General features: G+C 60.1%; 3 protein-coding genes and 1 long non-coding RNA gene across 6 annotated transcripts; 2 read left to right on the top strand and 2 right to left on the bottom strand.

The window, feature by feature from the left end:
- Window positions 1-14: 14 nt before the first annotated feature.
- QPRT (quinolinate phosphoribosyltransferase) lies at window positions 15-2,165 on the top strand. The gene is given in 4 exon segments (XM_065048100.1): window positions 15-392; window positions 394-441; window positions 1,199-1,325; window positions 1,328-2,165. Coding segments are annotated over 4 exon segments (330 nt in total). The 5' UTR covers window positions 15-296; the 3' UTR covers window positions 1,387-2,165.
- Window positions 2,166-2,324: 159 nt separating this feature from the next.
- LOC102089411 (syntaxin-4) lies at window positions 2,325-7,186 on the bottom strand. 3 transcript variants are annotated; one of them, XM_065048110.1, is made up of 10 exons: window positions 6,428-7,173; window positions 5,760-5,853; window positions 5,283-5,396; window positions 4,892-4,966; window positions 4,563-4,636; window positions 4,264-4,375; window positions 3,654-3,730; window positions 3,421-3,558; window positions 2,935-3,045; window positions 2,325-2,622 (listed from the first exon to the last, which is right to left on the bottom strand). In XM_065048110.1, the coding sequence occupies exons 1-10, from the start codon at window positions 6,455-6,457 to the stop codon at window positions 2,506-2,508; spliced, it is 942 nt and encodes a 313-aa protein (XP_064904182.1). In that variant the 5' UTR covers window positions 6,458-7,173; the 3' UTR covers window positions 2,325-2,505. The 3 variants fall into 3 exon arrangements, with proteins under 3 accessions (XP_064904182.1, XP_064904183.1, XP_064904184.1); XM_065048111.1 differs by having other exon boundaries at window positions 4,264-4,372; window positions 6,428-7,165; XM_065048112.1 differs by lacking the exon at window positions 3,421-3,558 and having other exon boundaries at window positions 6,428-7,186.
- Window positions 7,187-7,256: 70 nt separating this feature from the next.
- LOC102089596 (syntaxin-1B) lies at window positions 7,257-16,379 on the top strand. Its single transcript, XM_065048109.1, has 10 exons — window positions 7,257-7,511; window positions 9,445-9,519; window positions 10,911-11,010; window positions 11,896-11,970; window positions 12,063-12,136; window positions 12,878-12,986; window positions 13,066-13,139; window positions 13,732-13,869; window positions 14,882-14,992; window positions 16,196-16,379. The coding sequence occupies exons 1-10, from the start codon at window positions 7,482-7,484 to the stop codon at window positions 16,274-16,276; spliced, it is 867 nt and encodes a 288-aa protein (XP_064904181.1). The 5' UTR covers window positions 7,257-7,481; the 3' UTR covers window positions 16,277-16,379.
- LOC135577958 (uncharacterized) lies at window positions 13,817-14,888 on the bottom strand. Its single transcript, XR_010469396.1, has 2 exons — window positions 14,495-14,888; window positions 13,817-14,376 (listed from the first exon to the last, which is right to left on the bottom strand). It is a non-coding gene; the product is annotated as an uncharacterized LOC135577958 (long non-coding RNA).
- Window positions 16,380-16,384: the final 5 nt, after the last annotated feature.

Below are 16,384 nucleotides of genomic sequence, written 5' to 3' on the forward strand. Positions count from 1 at the left end.
TGATCCCCATTCACCCCATTGATCCCCAATGATGACGCCATTGACCCCATTGATCCCCATTGACCCCATTGATCCCCATTGATCCCCATTGACCCCATTGACGACGCCATTGACCCCACCGATGACGTCACAGGTGGTGGGGGCGGGGCTGGCGCTGCGCGGGTTCTGGCGCCGCCTGGCGGTGGAGTGCGGGTCCCTGTCCCCATTGAACCCCATTGATCCCCATTGATCCCCATTGATCCCCATTGACCCCATTGACCCATTGATCCCCACTGACGACGCCATTGACCCCACCGATGACGTCACAGGTGGTGGGGGCGGGGCTGGCGCTGCGCGGGTTCTGGCGCCGCCTGGCGGTGGAGTGCGGGTCCCTGGGGGCGGCGCTCGCGGCCCGCTCGGGCCGGCGCCGACATCGTCCTGCTCGACAACTTCCCGCCCGAGGTTCGCCCCAAATATGGGGGTCCCCCCCCATAACGACACCCCACGTGCGTCCCCCCGGGCCCCCCCCCACCCGTTTTACCCCAAAAATGGGGGGTTGCCCCTCTATTTTGCCAACAAAATTGGGGTTTCCCACGCCCCCCCCCCCCCCCATCCATTATAACCCCAAATTGGGGTCTTCCCATTGGTTTCCCCCATCACCCCCTTGACCCCAAATTGGGTTCCCCCCCATCACCCTTTTACCCATTGACCCCCAAATCGGGTCCCGCCCCATTATCCCCTCCCACTGACCCCCTTGACCCCCAAATCGGGTCCCCCCCATTATCCCCCACCCACTGACCCCTTGACCCCCAAATCGGGGGTTTCCCCCTCCCCCAAATTGGGGGTCCCCCCATTATCCCCCATCCCCCCCATTGACCCCCAAACTGGGTCCCCCCCCCATCACCCATTACCCACTGACCCCCAAATTGTGGTCTCCCCTTACTCATTCACCCCAAAATTGGGTTCCCCCACCATCACCCCGTTACCCATTGACCCCCCAAATCGGGTCCCCCCCATCATCCCCCACCCACTGACCCCTTGAGCCCCAAACTGGGTTTCCCCCTCCCCCAAATTGGGGGGGGTCCCCCCATTATCCCCCCATTGACCCCCAAATCGGTTCCCCCCCATTATCCCCCCCCCCCCGACCCCCCCCTCGACCCCCAAACGGGGTGCCCCCCCCCCCTCCCCGTTGTCCCTGACCCCGTGGTGCCCCCTGCAGGAGCTGCGGGAGGTGGCGGCCGAGGTCAAGGTCAAGTTCCCGGGGGTGACGGTGGAGGCCAGCGGGGGGGTGACCCTGGAGACCCTCCCCCGCGTCCTGGGGCCCCACGTGGACGTCGTGTCCATGGGTGTCTGACCCACGCGGCCCCCGCGCTCGACTTCTCCATGGCCGTGCTGCCCCCCGAGTGATGGGGGACCCCGAAACGCGGCGAGGGGACCCCAAAAAATACGTCATCAGGACCACAAAATCCAGCATCGGGACCCCAAAATCCAGCATCGGGACCCCAAAATTCATCAATGGGACCCCCGAAATTCATCATCGGGACCACAAAATTCATCAATGGGACCAGAAAATTCATCAATGGGACTCATCATCGGGACCCAAAAATCCAGCATTGGCACCCCAAAATCCAGCAGTGGGACCCAAAAATACGTCATTGGGATCACAAAATTTATCATCAGAACCCAAAAATCAGCATCGGGACCCAAAAACACGTCATCAGGACCCAAAAATCAGCATCGGGACCCCGAAATTCATCAATGGGACCCCAAATATTCATCAATGGGACCTGAAACTTGTCATTGGGACCCAAAAATCCAGCATAGGGACCCAAAAACACGTCATCAGGACCCCAAAATACGTCATTGTGACCCCAAAATTCATCAATGGGACCCCAAAAAATTCATCAATGGGACCCCAAAACTGTCATCAGGACCCAAAAATCTGTCATTGGGACCTCATAATTCATCAATAGATCCCCAAAATCCAGCAATGAGACCCCAAAATTCATCAATGGGACCCAAAAATCCAGCATCAGGGACCCCAACATTCATCATCGGACCCCAAAATACGTCATCGGGACCACGAAATTAATCAATGGGACCCAAAGGTTCATCAATGGGACCCCAAAAACCTTGGGAATGACTGTCCCTAAACTGCCATAATTATACGAATTTTTGTCCCAAAATTGCTGGAATCTGTGAATTATTGTCCCAAAACTTGCTGAAATGACCCAAAAATCCACCCCCCCCTCCAAGTACCCAAACCAGACACTTTGTTCCCAAGTTTTGGGGGGACCCAGGAGTCCGGGGGACCCAGGTGTCCGGGGAAGGAGACACGAACCAGATTTGGGGTGAAAAGTGCTTTATTGAAGGGGGGACCCGCCCCCTTTGGAAGGCACAGGGTGTTCCGGGGACCCAGGAGTTCGGGAGGGACCCAGGCGTTCGGGTGGGGGGGAGGGGATGTGCCCCTAGAGAGGAAGTGACGTCATTTGAGACAGGAACCCAGTTCAGACCAGTAACCCCCAGTCATCCCCAGTTCATCCCAGTGCCAGGTTGGGTCACCCCGTTGCCACGGTGACGGCGACGATGGCGACGATGATGACGACGGTGACGGTGACAACAGGCGGCCATGAGCAGCTTCTTCTGTTGGGGGACAACACGGTCACGGGGGACCCAGGCATCCGGGGGGGACCCAGGAGTTCAGGGACAGGGAAGGGGGAACCAAAGTTCTGGGTTATGGGGGCAGAGGGGGAAGGTGAAGGAGGAGACACCGAGGCAAACAGGGGGGCAAATAGAAGTGACACCGAGGCAAATGGGGGTACCAGGTAGACCTGGTGTCCATGGGAGTCCTGGGTAGACCTGGTGGCCCTCGGGGGACCCAGGTTTTTGGGATGGGACCCAGGGGATTGGGGGGGACCCAGGAGTTCGGGAGGGGACCCAGGAGTTCGGGCGGACCTTGCGCGCCCCCTGCTGGCTCCGCTGTGCCACCACCAGGTGCTGCCGCCCCTTGTGCAGCTGCGTCCCCGAGTCCTGGATGTTGCGCTCGATCCGGTCGATCACCTCCCCCTGCACCGGTACGGACCAGTAGGGACCAGTGTGGGCCAGTAGGGACCAGCAGGGGACCTGCATGGCTTGCCAGAGAAGGGCTGTAGCCCTCCCAGTGCCCCCAGTGTCCCATTCCCACCTGGCTCCCCAAGTCCCCCCAGTATCCCCAGTGTCCCCATTCCCACCTGGCTCTCCAGGTCCCCCCAGTGTCCCCATTCCCACCTGGCTCTCCAGGTCCCCCCAGTGTCCCCAGTGTCCCCATTCCCACCTGGCTCTCCAGGTCCCCCCAGTGTCCCCAGTGTCCCCATTCCCACCTGGCTCTCCAGGTCCCCCCAGTGTCCCATTCCCACCTGGCTCTCCAGGTCCCCCCAGTGTCCCCAGTGTCCCCATTCCCACCTGGCTCTCCAGGGTGCTCCCCAGGATGCTGAACAGCTCCCCCAGTTCCCTCAGCCCCTTTTCCAGTCCCTGCAGCTCCCGGTGCCGCAGCCCCAGCTCATCCAGCGCCGCCCGGGTGATCCGCGTGGAGCTGAGGACCTGCGGGACATCCCAGTCCAGCCCAGTCCAACCCAGTGCCCCCCAGTCCATCCCAGTGCCCCCCAGCGCCCACTGGTGACCCCGGGACCCCTCACGTTGGAGATGAAGATCTCGCTCTGTCCCGACTCCACCATCTGCTCCAGCTCCTCTTCGCTCACTGGGGGGCTGCCGGCTGAGGGACCCAGGAGTCCGCGAGGGACCCAGGCGTCCGGGAGGGACCGAGGGCGACCGGGAGGAAAAAAAAAGGGGGGAACCGAATTTCTGGGTTATGGGGTGGGGGGGAAGGGAGGAGGAGGAGACACTGAGGCAAGTGGGGGACAATTAGAGGTAACACCAAGGCAAATGGGGGCTCCCCGGTAGACCTGGTGTCCATGGGAGTCCCGGGTAGATGTGGTGGCCCTGGGAGGACCCACGGAATTGGGGGGGACTCAGGGGATTGGGGATACCCAGGGGATTAGGAGGGACCCAGGTGTCCAGGATGGGACCCAGGCATCCAGGTTTCAGGGGTGGGGGGAGGGAAGGGAAAGGATGGGACACCAAACTGAATGGGGACAATTAGCGGGGACACTGAAACCAATTGGGGTCTCAGGTAGACCTGGTGTTCATGGCAATCCTGGGTAGACCTGGTCTCCCTGGGGGGGACCCAGTGGATTAGGGGGGCACCCAGGTGTCTGAGGGGGACCCAGGCATCCGGGGGGCACTCACCAATGAGCAGCTGCCTCCTCACCCTCTCCAGGTTCCGTTGCCGGTACCGGCTTTGGGCCTCGTGACATCGACCCGTGAGGCGCAGGAACTGCTGACTCAGCGCCGCGTGCTGCTGGGGGGACATGGGGACACCCCCGGAGTGACCCCAAAACCCCATTAAAACCACACCGGGGACCCCCCAAAACTCCCCCCCAGGGCCCAAAATCCTCCCGAGGGACCCATCAGGGAACCCTGAAACGCCCCCTGGGGACCCCAAAATCCAACCCTGGGACCCCCGAACCCCTCGGGGCCCCCCAGACCTGGGTGCGTTTCACTCTGGCCCGGATGGTGTTTCTGTTCTCATCCTCCTCGTCCTCCTGCCCCGGCTCCAGCGCTGGGTTGGAGGGACCCAGGCGTCCGGGAGGGGACCCAGGCGTCCGGGTTACAGGGGCGGGGGGGAATAAAGGAGGAAACACCAAAGTGAATGTGGGACGGGATTAGAGGTGACACCGAGGCAAATGGGAGGGTCCCAGGTAGACCTGGTGACCCGGGGAGTCCTGGGTAGACGTGGTGGCCCTGGGGGGACCCAGGTGTCTGGGGAGGGACCCAGGCGTCCGGGGAGGGACCCAGGCGTCCGGGGGGCTCTCACCTCGCAGGCGGGAGCGAATCTGCCCCGTGAGCTCCTGGATCTCGTCCCTCAGCAGCTCCAGGTCCCGCTTGAGCTCTATGGGTGGGGGGCACAGGAAATCTATAGGGACCCTATAGGGACCCTACAGACCCCCAGTCCCCTCCCAGTTCCCCCCAATCCCCTCCAAGCGCCCCATAGTGAATGGGGGGAACTCCTGGGTCCCCCCCGAACTCCTGGGTCCTTCCCGAACTCCCGGATCCCTCCCCGAACTCCCATGGGTCCCCCCCCCAAAATCCTGGGTCCCCCCAGGGCCACCAGGTCTACCCCAGGTCTACCAGGGCCACCCCTCCTAAACTGCTGGGTCCCCTCCCGAACTCCTGGGTCCCCCCGGACGCCTGGGTCCCCCAGTTACCCGGGGGGGGCAGGGGGGTCCCCAGCGCCGCCTCCTGTCGCTGCTCCAGTTGCTCCAGTTTCAGCTCCAGCGTCCCCAGCGCCTCCCGCACCCCCGCGCCTGCATTTGCATATGCTAATTAGACCTTAATTAGATGCCAATATGCTAATTACACACTAACGGGTCGTTAGCGACATCACGCCCCCCCCCCCCCCTTTCCGCACCGCCACCCCCCACGTTAATAACATGCTAATAAGATGCTAATTAGGTGCACTGATGTCATGGCAGGATACGCTAATAACATGTTAATGAGATGCTAATTATAGGATAATGAGACAGAATCCCACCCCCTGTATTCTGCACACCCCCCCTGTGCAGCAAAATGTTAATGAGCTGTTAATTAGACACTAATTAATCACGATATATGATGGGATGGACAGTGGGCGAGCGCTAATGAGGTGTTAATTATATGCTAATGAGATGTAAATGAGCGAATACCTGCAGGAGGGCGTCGGGCCCGGGGGGGGCGGGGGGGGGTCCCCACCCCCATCAGCGTCACCCGCTCGTCATCGTCATCCTCATCCTCACAGCCCTGCACGCCCGGACGCCTGGGTCCCCTCCCGGACGCCTGGGTCCCCTCCCGAACTCCTGGGTCCCTCCCGAACTCCTGGGTCCCCTCCCGAACTCCTGGGTCCCTCCCGAACTCCTGGGTCCCCCCCTGAACTCCTCTGTCCCTCCCGAACTCTTGGGTCCCCTCCCGAACTCCTGGGTCCCCCCCCGAACTCCTGGGTCCCCTCCCGAACTCCTGGGTCCCTCCCGAACTCCTGGGTCCCCTCCCGAACTCCTGGGTCCCTCCCGAACTCCTGGGTTCCTCCAGAACTCCTGGGTCCCCTCCCGAACTCCTGCGTCCCCCCCCGAACTCCTGGGTCCCTCCCGAACTCCTGGGTCCCTCCCGAACTCCTGGGTCCCTCCCGAACTCCTGGGTCCCTCCCGTACTCCTGGGTCTCCCCACGAACTCCTGCGTCCCCCCCGAACTCCTGGGTCCACTCCCGAACGCCTGGGTCCCTCCCGAACTCCTGGGTCCCCCCCTGAACTCCTGGGTCCCTCCCGAACTCCTGGGTCCCCCCCCGAAACTCCTGGGTCCCCCCCGAACTCCTGGGTCCCACCTGCCGCATCTCCGCCGTTCGGTCCCGCATGGTGGCGCTTTCCGGTCCGGGGGCCGAGGCGGAAGTGAGGGGGCCGCTCTGCGCGTGCGCGGGAGGGGGGTGGGCGGAGCGACCATGGAGTCGCGGCCGCTCTGGCCCCTCGGTCCTCCAAACCACAGACAGAGTCCTCCGGGGCTCTTGGCGGGGGGTTAAACCATAGAGAGGGGCGGGAAGAGAGGCCGGAGCGTCGCCCCTTGAGCCTCCCAATGGGGGCGGGGGGGGTGTCCCCTAGGGGACCCAGGCGTTCGGGGACACCCCCCCCCCCAAAAAGGGACGAAGGCGTGATGGGGGGGGTGGGGAAGGGGGGGAGCACGAGTGTGCAAAAGCTCGTGCAAAGAGCTGAGTGTGCAAAGGGCTCGTGGACAAGTGTGCAAGGGGCTGAGTGTGCAAGGGGCTCATGCAAATGAATGAGTGTGCAAGGGGCTCGTGCAGATGAATGAGTGTGCAAGGGGCTCGTGCAAGCACTTGTGCAAGGGGCTCGTGCAAGGGGCTGAGTGTGCAAGGGGCTCGTGCAAAACCTTGTGCAAAGGGGCTGAGTGTGCAATGGGGCCCAGTGCAAATGAATGAGTGTGCAAGGGGCTCGTGCAAGGGGCTGAGTGTGCAAAGGGCTCGTGGACGAGTGTGCAAGGGGCTCGTGCAGATGAATGAGCGTGCAAGGGGCTCGTGGCTGAGTGTGCAAGGGGCTCGTGCAAGGGCCCGCTCGTGCCCAGGCCCCTCCCCCCCCCGCCGCAGCCCCTTTTGCGCAGCCGCCCCCTCCCCCCCCCCCCCTCCCCCTCCCCCCCTCCGCAGCCGCAGCCGCCGCCGCCGCAGCCCCGGACGCCTGGGTCCCCTCCCGGACGCCTGGGTCCCCTCCCGGACGCCTGGGTCCCCCCGGACGCCTGGGTTCCTTTCCCTCCCCCCTCCCCCCAACCCCATCCTGACCCCCTCCCCCCCCTCCCATCTCCCGGACGCCTGGGTCCCCTCTCTCTCTATCCTCCGGACGCCTGGGTCCCTCCCGGACGCCTGGGTCCCCACCATGAAGGACCGGACCCAGGAGCTCCGCAGCGTGAGCGGGGGGGAAACGGGGGGCGGGGGGTATGGGGGCCATAGGGGTCTATAAGATGCTATAGGGGGCTATAAGACGCTATAGGGGTCTATAAGATGCTATAGGGGGCTATAAGAATGCTATAGGGGCTATAAGATGCTATAGGGGCTATAAGATGCTATAGGGGGCTGTAAGATGCCGTAGGGGGTTATAAGATGCTATAGGATCTATAAGATGCTATAGGGGGCTGCAAGGTGCTATAGGGGCTATAAGATGCTATAGGGGGCTGGAAGATGCCATAGGATCTATAAGATGCTATAGGGGGATATAAGATGCTATAGGGGGGCTGTAAGATGCCGTAGAGGTCTGTAAGATACTATAGATTCTGTAAGATGCTCTAGGGGCTATAAGATGCTCTAGGGGCTATAAGATGCTATAGGGGGCTATAAGATGCCATAGGAGGCTATGGGGGGCTGTGGGTGCCATAGGGTGCTGTGGGGTCCATAGGGGGCTATAGGGCACCATGGGGCTGGGGCTATGGGGCACCGTGGGATGCTATACGGTGCTGGGGGGGGGCATAGGATGCTATAGGGTACTGTGGGGTGCTATGGGGCACTATAGGATGCTATAGGTGCTACGGAGGGGCTATAGGATGCTGTGGGACGCCACAGGGGTCTGTGGGTGCTATAGGGGTCTATGGGTGCTATGGGGGGGTCTATGGGTGCTATAGGGGTCTATGGGTGCTATAGGGGGGGGTAAGATGCTATGGGGCTCAGTGGGGGCTCTGGGATGCTATGGGGTCTATAGGATGCTCTAGGGCTCTATGGGGCACCACACAGTGCTATGGGGCGCTATAGGTGCTGTGGGGGGTGCTGTGGGTGCTGTGGGGGGGGTGCTGTGGGTGCTATAGGGTGCCGTGGGGTCTATAGGGTGCTATGGGGGGGCTGTGGGGAGCTATAGGGCACTACAAGCTGCTATAGGGTCCTATAGGGTGCTATGGGTCACTATAGGGTGCTATGGGTGCTGGGGAGCTATGGGTCACTATAGGGCGCTGTGGGTCGCTATAGGGTTCTATGGGGGCTATGGGTCGCTATAGGGTTCTGTGGGGGCTGTGGGTGCTGTGGGGGGACACGCGGGGGGCTCCCCGGACGCCTGGGTCCCCCCGGACGCCTGGGTCCCCGCAGGGGGCGGGGGCCTGGCCCCGGGATCCCCCCCCTCGGCCAATGGGGCGGCCGGGAGAGCTTGGGGACGGGGCCGGGCCGGGGGGGGCGGCGGCCAATCAGGGGCCGCGGGAGGGGCGGGGTTATGCAAATGAGGCGCGGCGGGAGCCAATGGCATGCGGGGGGGCTGTGGTGCAGGGGCGGGGCTTATGCAAATGAGCCGGCGCGAGCAGCCAATGGGGAGGGGCGGGATCAGGCCATGGAGATGACTCACAGCCCTCGGCCAATCGCAGCGCGGCTCCTCCCACCTATGCAAATGAGCGGGGGGGCGAGGGCAGCCAATAGGGGCGCAAGCACTCAGTTGTGAATGGGGGGAAATGTCTGGGTCCCCCCCCCGGATGCCTGGGTCCCCCAAAACCTGAGTCCCCCCCCGGACACCTGGGTCCCCCAAAACCTGGTTCCCCCCCCACCACTGGACACCTGGGTCCCTCCCGGATGCCTGGGTCCCTCAAAACCTGGGTCTTTCCCCGGACACCTGGGTCCCCCCCCGGATGCCTGGGTCCCCCAAAACCTGAGTCCCCCTCCGGACGCCTGGGTCCCCCCCGGACGCCTGGGTCCCTCCCGGATGCCTGGGTCCCTCAAAATCTGGGTTCCCCCCCCCGGGACACCTGGGTCCCTCCCGGATGCCTGGGTCCCTCCCAGACACCTGTGTCCCCAAAAAACCTGTGCCTCCCCCGGACGCCTGGGTCCCCCCGGACGCCTGGGTCCCTCCCGGACGCCTGGGTCCCCCGCAGGCCAAGGACAGTGACGATGAGGACGAGGTCGTCCACGTCGACCGCGATCACTTCATGGACGAGTTCTTTGAGCAGGTCGGCGCCTATAGACACCTATAGGGGCCCTATAGACCCCCCTATAGACCCCCGAGACCCCCCATAGGATCCCCAGACCCCCCATAGGGATCCCCAGACCCCCCCATAGGATCCACAGACCCCCCATAGGATCCCCAGACCCCCCATAGGATCCACAGACCCCTATAGGGTCCAGAGACCCTCTAAGGAACCAAACACCCCTCCCCAAACTTATAGAGACTCTATAGACCCTCTATAGGACCCCCAGGCACCCCCATGGACCCTATAGAGCCCCCAGACCCCTATAGGACCCCCAGACACCCCCATGGGACCCTATAGAGCCCCCAGACCCCTATAGGACCCCCAGACACCCCCACAGACCCTATAGAGCCCCCAGACCCCTATAGGACCCCCAGACCCCCAATAGGATCCACAGACCCCTATAGGGCCCAGAGACCTCCCCCCAAACCCCATATGGATCCCATAGACCCCCCCAGAGCGCCCCACGGCCACCCTGTCCCCATTGTCCCCCCTGTCCCCATTGTCCCCATGTCCCCATTGTCCCCATGTCCCCACGTCTGTCCCTGTCCCCAGGTGGAGGAGATCCCCATTGTCCCCATTGCTGTCCCCATGTCTGTCCCATGTCCCCATGTCCATCTGTCCCCCTGTCAGGTGGAGGAGGTCCCCATTGCTGTCCCCATTGTCCCCATGTCTGTCCCATGTCTGTCCGTCTGTCCCTGTCAGGTGGAGGAGATCCCCATTGTCCCCATTGCTGTGATATTGTCCCCACTGTCCCCATGTCTCCATTGTCCCCATTGTCCCCCATTGCTGTGACGTTGTTCCCACTGTCCCCATGTCCCCATGGCCCCATTGTCCCCATGTCCCCATTGTCCCCATTGTCCCCATTGTCCCCATTGCTGTGACATTGTCCCCACTGTCCCCATGTCCCCACTGTCCCCATGTCCCCATTGTCCGCAGGTGGAGGAGATCCCCATTGTCCCCACTGTCCCCATTGTCCCCACTGTCCCCCATGTCCCCCTTGTCCACAGGTGGAGGAGATCCCCACTGTCCCCATTGTCCCATTGTCCCCATTGTCCCCCACTGTCCCCACTGTCCCCACTGTCCCCATTGTCCCCATTGTCCCCATGTCCCCATTGTCCCCATTGTCCCCATTGTCCCCATGTCCCCATTGTCCCCATGTCCCCATTGTCCCCATTGTCCCCACAGTCCCCATTGTCCCCATGTCCCCATTGTCCCCATTGTCCCCATGTCCCCATTGTCCCCATTGTCCCCATTGTCCCCATGTCCCCCATTGTCCCCCCCATTGTCCCCAATTGTCCCCATTGTCCCCACTGTCCCCATTGTCCCCACTGTCCCCATTGTCCCATGTCCCCATGTCCCCACTGTCCCAGGTGGAGGAGATCCGCGGGTGCATCGAGAAGCTGTCGGAGGACGTGGAGCAGGTGAAGAAGCAGCACAGCGCCATCCTGGCCGCCCCCAACCCCGACGAGAGTGAGCGGGGGACACGGGGACACGGGGACATCGGGGGGACATGGGGACATCGGGGGATATGGGGACACGGGGAACATGGGGACATCGGGGGGACATGGGGACATCGGGGGGACACGGGGACACGGGGAACATGGGGACACGGGGAACATGGGGACATCGGGGGGACATGGGGACACGGGGAACATGGGGACATGGGGGGACATGGGGACACTGGGGACATGGGACATGGGGACGTGGGGGGACATGGGGACATCAATAGGGACATCGGGGGATATGGGGACATGGGGCACATGGGGGGACATTGGGATATGGGGGACATGGGGGGACATGGGGACATCAATGGGGACATGGGGGGACATGGGGACATCAATGGGGACACAGAGGGACAGCAATGGGGACACAGGACATCGATGGGGACATGGGGATATGGGGGACATGGGGGGGACACGGGGACATCGGGGCATATGGGGGGACACGGGGACATCAGGGGACATGGGGGGACATGGGAACATGGGGGACATCAGGGACACGGGGGGACATTGGAGTGAATGGGCACATGGGGACAGGGGGACATGGGGGGACGTGGGGGATATGGGGTGACATGGGGACAGGGGGACATGGGGGTGAATGGGGGACATTGAGGACATGGGGACATTTGGGACATGGGGACATCATGGGGGACTCCAGGAACTGGGGACACCATGGGGACATCATGGGGACATCGTGGGGACACCATGGGGACATCACGGGGACACCATGGGGACACCATGGGGACACCATGGGGACACGTGGGATGTGGGGACCCCATGGGGACATCATGGGGACACCATGGGGACATCATGGGGACATCATGGGGAGGTGACAGCCCTGTCCCCGCCGTCCCAGAGACCAAGCAGGAGCTGGAGGACCTGACGGCCGACATCAAGAAAACGGCCAACAAAGTGCGCTCCAAGTTGAAAGGTGACGCGGGGACACTTGGGGCCACTTGGGGCCACTTGGGGCCATGGGGACACGGGGGCCATGGGGACACGTTGCGAGCGGTGTCCCCGCAGCCATCGAGCAGAGCATCGAGCAGGAGGAGGGGATGAACCGCTCGTCGGCCGATCTGCGCATCCGCAAGACACAGGTGACCCCCCCCCCCAACCCAATGGGATCACCCAGAACCCAATGACATCACTTAGAACCCAACGGGGTCATCCAGAACCCAATGGGGTCACCCAGAACCCAACGAGCCCATTCAGAACCCATTGGGTCACCTAGAACCTGCGGGAGGACACCCCAAACCCAATGGGATCACTTAGAGCCCAATGGGGTCACCCAGAACCCAATGAGATCACCCAGAACCCAATGACGTCACTTAGAGCCCAATGGGGTCACCCAGAACCCAATGAGATCGCCCAGAACCCAATGGGATAACCCAGAACCCAATGACATCACTTAGAACCCAATGACATCACTTAGAATCCAACGGGGTCACCAAGAACCCAATGAGATCACCCAGAACCCAATGGGGTCAGTTAGAGCCCAATGGGGTCACCCAGAACCCAACAAGCCCATTCAGAACCCAATGGGATCACCTAGAACCTGGGGGGGGACACCCCGAACCCAATGGGATCACCCAGAACCCGATGACATCACTTAGAACCCAATGGGGTCACCCAGAACCCAACCACCCCCTGGATCCATCGTCACCTCCAATGTCACCCCCATGTCCCCCAATGGTGGTGACACCACCCCCTGGATCCATCGCCACCTCCAATGTCACCCCCATGTCCCCCAATGGCATTGACACCACCCCCCCGTTGTCACCCCATTGTCACCGTGTTGTCACCCGGTTGTCACCCCGTTGTTCCTCCGTTGTCCCCAGCACTCGACGCTGTCCCGCAAGTTCGTGGAGGTGATGACCGAGTACAACGCCACCCAGTCCAAGTACCGCGACCGCTGCAAGGACCGGATCCAGCGCCAGCTGGAGATCAGTGCGTCACGCGGGGGGGGGAGGGGACACCTGGGGACACCCCGGGGGGCGGGGGGGTCACCCCCATGTCGCTTCCGCAGCCGGGCGGACGACCACCAACGAGGAGCTGGAGGACATGCTGGAGAGCGGGAAGCTGGCCATCTTCACCGATGACGTACGTGCCCCAGGGGGCTGTGGGGCGCCTGGGACCCAGTGGGGGTGTCTAGAACCCAATGGGGCACCTAGAACCCAAGGGGGGTGCCCAGAACCCAACAGGGGTGCCTAGAACCCAATAGGGCACCTAGAACCCAGTAGGGGTGCCTAGAACCCAATGGGCTGCCTAGAACCCAATGAGCCGCCTAGAACCCAATGGGCCGCCTAGAACCCAATGGAGCCGCGCAGAACCCAACGGGGCCACGCAGAACCCAATGGGGACGCGCAGAACCCAATGAAATCACTTAGAACACAAGGGGGTCACTTAGAACAAAATGGGATCACCCAGAACCCAATGGGGTCACTTAGAACCTAACAGCGTCAACCCAAATTCAATGAAATCACTTAGAACCAATGAGATCACTCAGAAGCCAATGGGGCTACCCAGAACACAATGAGGTCACTTAGAACCCAATGGGGTCACCCAGAACCCAATGGGGTCAACCCAAACCCAACGAGCCCATTCAGAACCCATTGGGTCACCTAGAACTGACCCGAATCCCCAAACCCCACCCCCAACGCCCCCATTGGCCCACTCTCTTGGCCCCGCCCAGATCAAGATGGACTCCCAGATGACCAAGCAGGCGCTGAACGAGATCGAGACGCGGCACAACGAGATCATCAAACTGGAGACCAGTATCCGCGAGCTGCACGACATGTTCGTGGACATGGCCATGCTGGTGGAGAGCCAGGTACACCCCGACCAATGGGGTGGCTTAGAACCCAATGGGGTCACCCAGAACCCAATGAGATCCCTTAGAACCCAACAGAGTCACCCAGAACCCAATGGGGCCGCTTAGAACCCAATGAGAGCACTTAGAACCCAATGGGGTCACCCAGAACCTCTAGAGTCACCCAGAACCCAATGGGGTCACCCTGAACCCAATGAGAGCACTTAGAACCCAACTGGGTCACCCAGAACCCAATGGGGCCACTTAGAACCCAATGGGGACAACCGAACCCAATGGGGTCAAATCCAACCCAATGAGATCACTTAGAACCCAATGGGGTCACCCAGAACCCAACAGGGTCACCCAGAACCCAATGGGGTCACTTGGAACCCAATGAGAGCACTTACAACCCAATGGGGTCACCCAGAACCCAACAGGGTCACCCCGAACCCAAGGGGGTCACCCCGAACCCAACGATCCCATCCAGAATCCATTGGGTCACCTAGAACCCAGGGGGACACCCCAAACCTGGGGGGACACCCCAAACCCAATGGGATCACCCAGAACCCAATGGGGTCACTTGGAACCCAACGAGCCCATTCAGAACCCATTGGGTCACCTAGAACCTTGGGGGGACACCCCAAACCCAATGGGGTCATCCAGAACCCAATGAGATTGATGGTTTGGACGGTTAATTGGTTGGGTAGTTGATTAACGGGTTGGGTGGTTGGTTAATTGGGTGGACAGTTAATTACTCAGCTGGTTAATTGGGTGGTTGGAAGGTCTTGGGGCCACCAAAGCTCACCTAGAACCCACCAAAATCCACTTTGGCGCCTCATTGCCTCATCTAGAACCCACCCCAAGCCACTTTGGCGCCTCATTGGCTCACCTAGTACCACCCAAAGCCACTTCGGCGCCTCATTGGCTCACCTAGAACCCACCCAAAGCCATTTTAGCTCCTCATTGCCTCACCTAGAACCCCCCAACCCCCTCCTTGGTGCTGATTGGCTGTCCCCGGTGGGCGTGTCCGCAGGGGGAGATGATCGACCGCATCGAGTACAACGTGGAGCACTCGGTGGATTACGTGGAACGCGCCGTGTCCGACACCAAGAAGGCCGTAAAGTACCAGAGCAAGGCGCGGAGGGTGAGCGGGAACCGCCCGGACGCCGGGGTCCCTCGGGGGAGACGGGGCCCGGACGCCGGGGTCCCTCGGGGGAGACGGGGCCCGGACGCCGGGGTCCCTCATGGGGGGAGACGGGGCCCGGACGCCGGGGTCCCTCATGGGGGGAAATGGGGCCCGGACGCCGGGGTCCCTCATGGGGGGAAATGGGGCCCGGACGCCGGGGTCCCTCATGGGGGGAGATGGGGCCCAGACACCGGGGTCCCTCATGGGGGGAGATGGGGCCCGGACGCCGGGGTCCCTCATGGGGGGTGGGGCGCTGGGTAACGGCCGCTCTGTTCTGCTCTTTCTCTCCCGCTGCCGGACGCCGAATTCTCGTCATTCACGGAAATTTCATCATTCTTTCTAAAATTCTAAAATTCTGAATTTTTGAAATTTTGAAATTTTGACATTTTGAAATTTTGGAATCACGAAAATTCGCATTTTGGAATTGTTGAATTTTGAATGTTGAAATTTTGGAATTTTGAAATTTGGAAATGTTGGGATGTTGAATTTTTGGAATCCTGGAAATCTGGAAATTTTAAATTTTTAAATTTTGGATTTTGAAAACTTCGACTTTTGAATTTTGGAATTTTTAAAATTTTGAAATTTGGGCATTTTTGAATTTTGACATTTTGACTTTTTTGCATTTTGAAATGTTGAAATTTTGGAATTTTTGAATTTTGGAAATTTGGAATTTTGAAAATGTTGAAATTTTTGAATTTTGAAATCTTGACTTTTTGGATTTTTGGAATTTTGGAATTTTTTAAATTCGGAATTTTGGAATTCTGGAAATTTTGAAATTTTCGACTTTTGACATTTTGGATTTTTTGAATTTTTGAATTTTGAAATTTTGGAATTTTTGAAATTCTGCAATTTTGATGTTTTGAAAATTTTGACATTTTGGAATTCTGACATTTTGGAATTTTTGAATTTGGGCAATTTTAAAATTTTCGAATTTTGAAAATGTTTGAAATTTTTGAATTTTGAAATTTTGAAAAATTTGAACTTTGAAATGTTTGAATTTCGAAATTTTGGAAATTTTGGAATTTTTGAATTTTGAAATTTTTGAAATTTTGAAATTTTGGAAATTTTGGAATTTTGAAATTTTGGAATTTTGAAAATGTTGAATTTTGAAATGCTGTCGCAATGTGGAAATGTTGCACTGGGGACCCTGGGGCCGCGCAGAAGAAGATCATGATCATCATCTGCTGCGTGGTGCTGGGCGTGGTCCTGGCCTCGTCCATCGGGGGCACCCTGGGCCTGTAGCCCCTCCCCCCGCCCCTCCCCCCCCCATTAATCACCCGTTAATTAACTCCCGCGAACGAGACCGACCCCCCCGCGCGCCCCCAATAAACAATGAGATGATTCATTGGG

This window comes from Columba livia, unplaced genomic scaffold, assembly GCF_036013475.1.
Source record: "Columba livia isolate bColLiv1 breed racing homer unplaced genomic scaffold, bColLiv1.pat.W.v2 Scaffold_2021, whole genome shotgun sequence".
NCBI lineage: Eukaryota > Metazoa > Chordata > Aves > Columbiformes > Columbidae > Columba > Columba livia.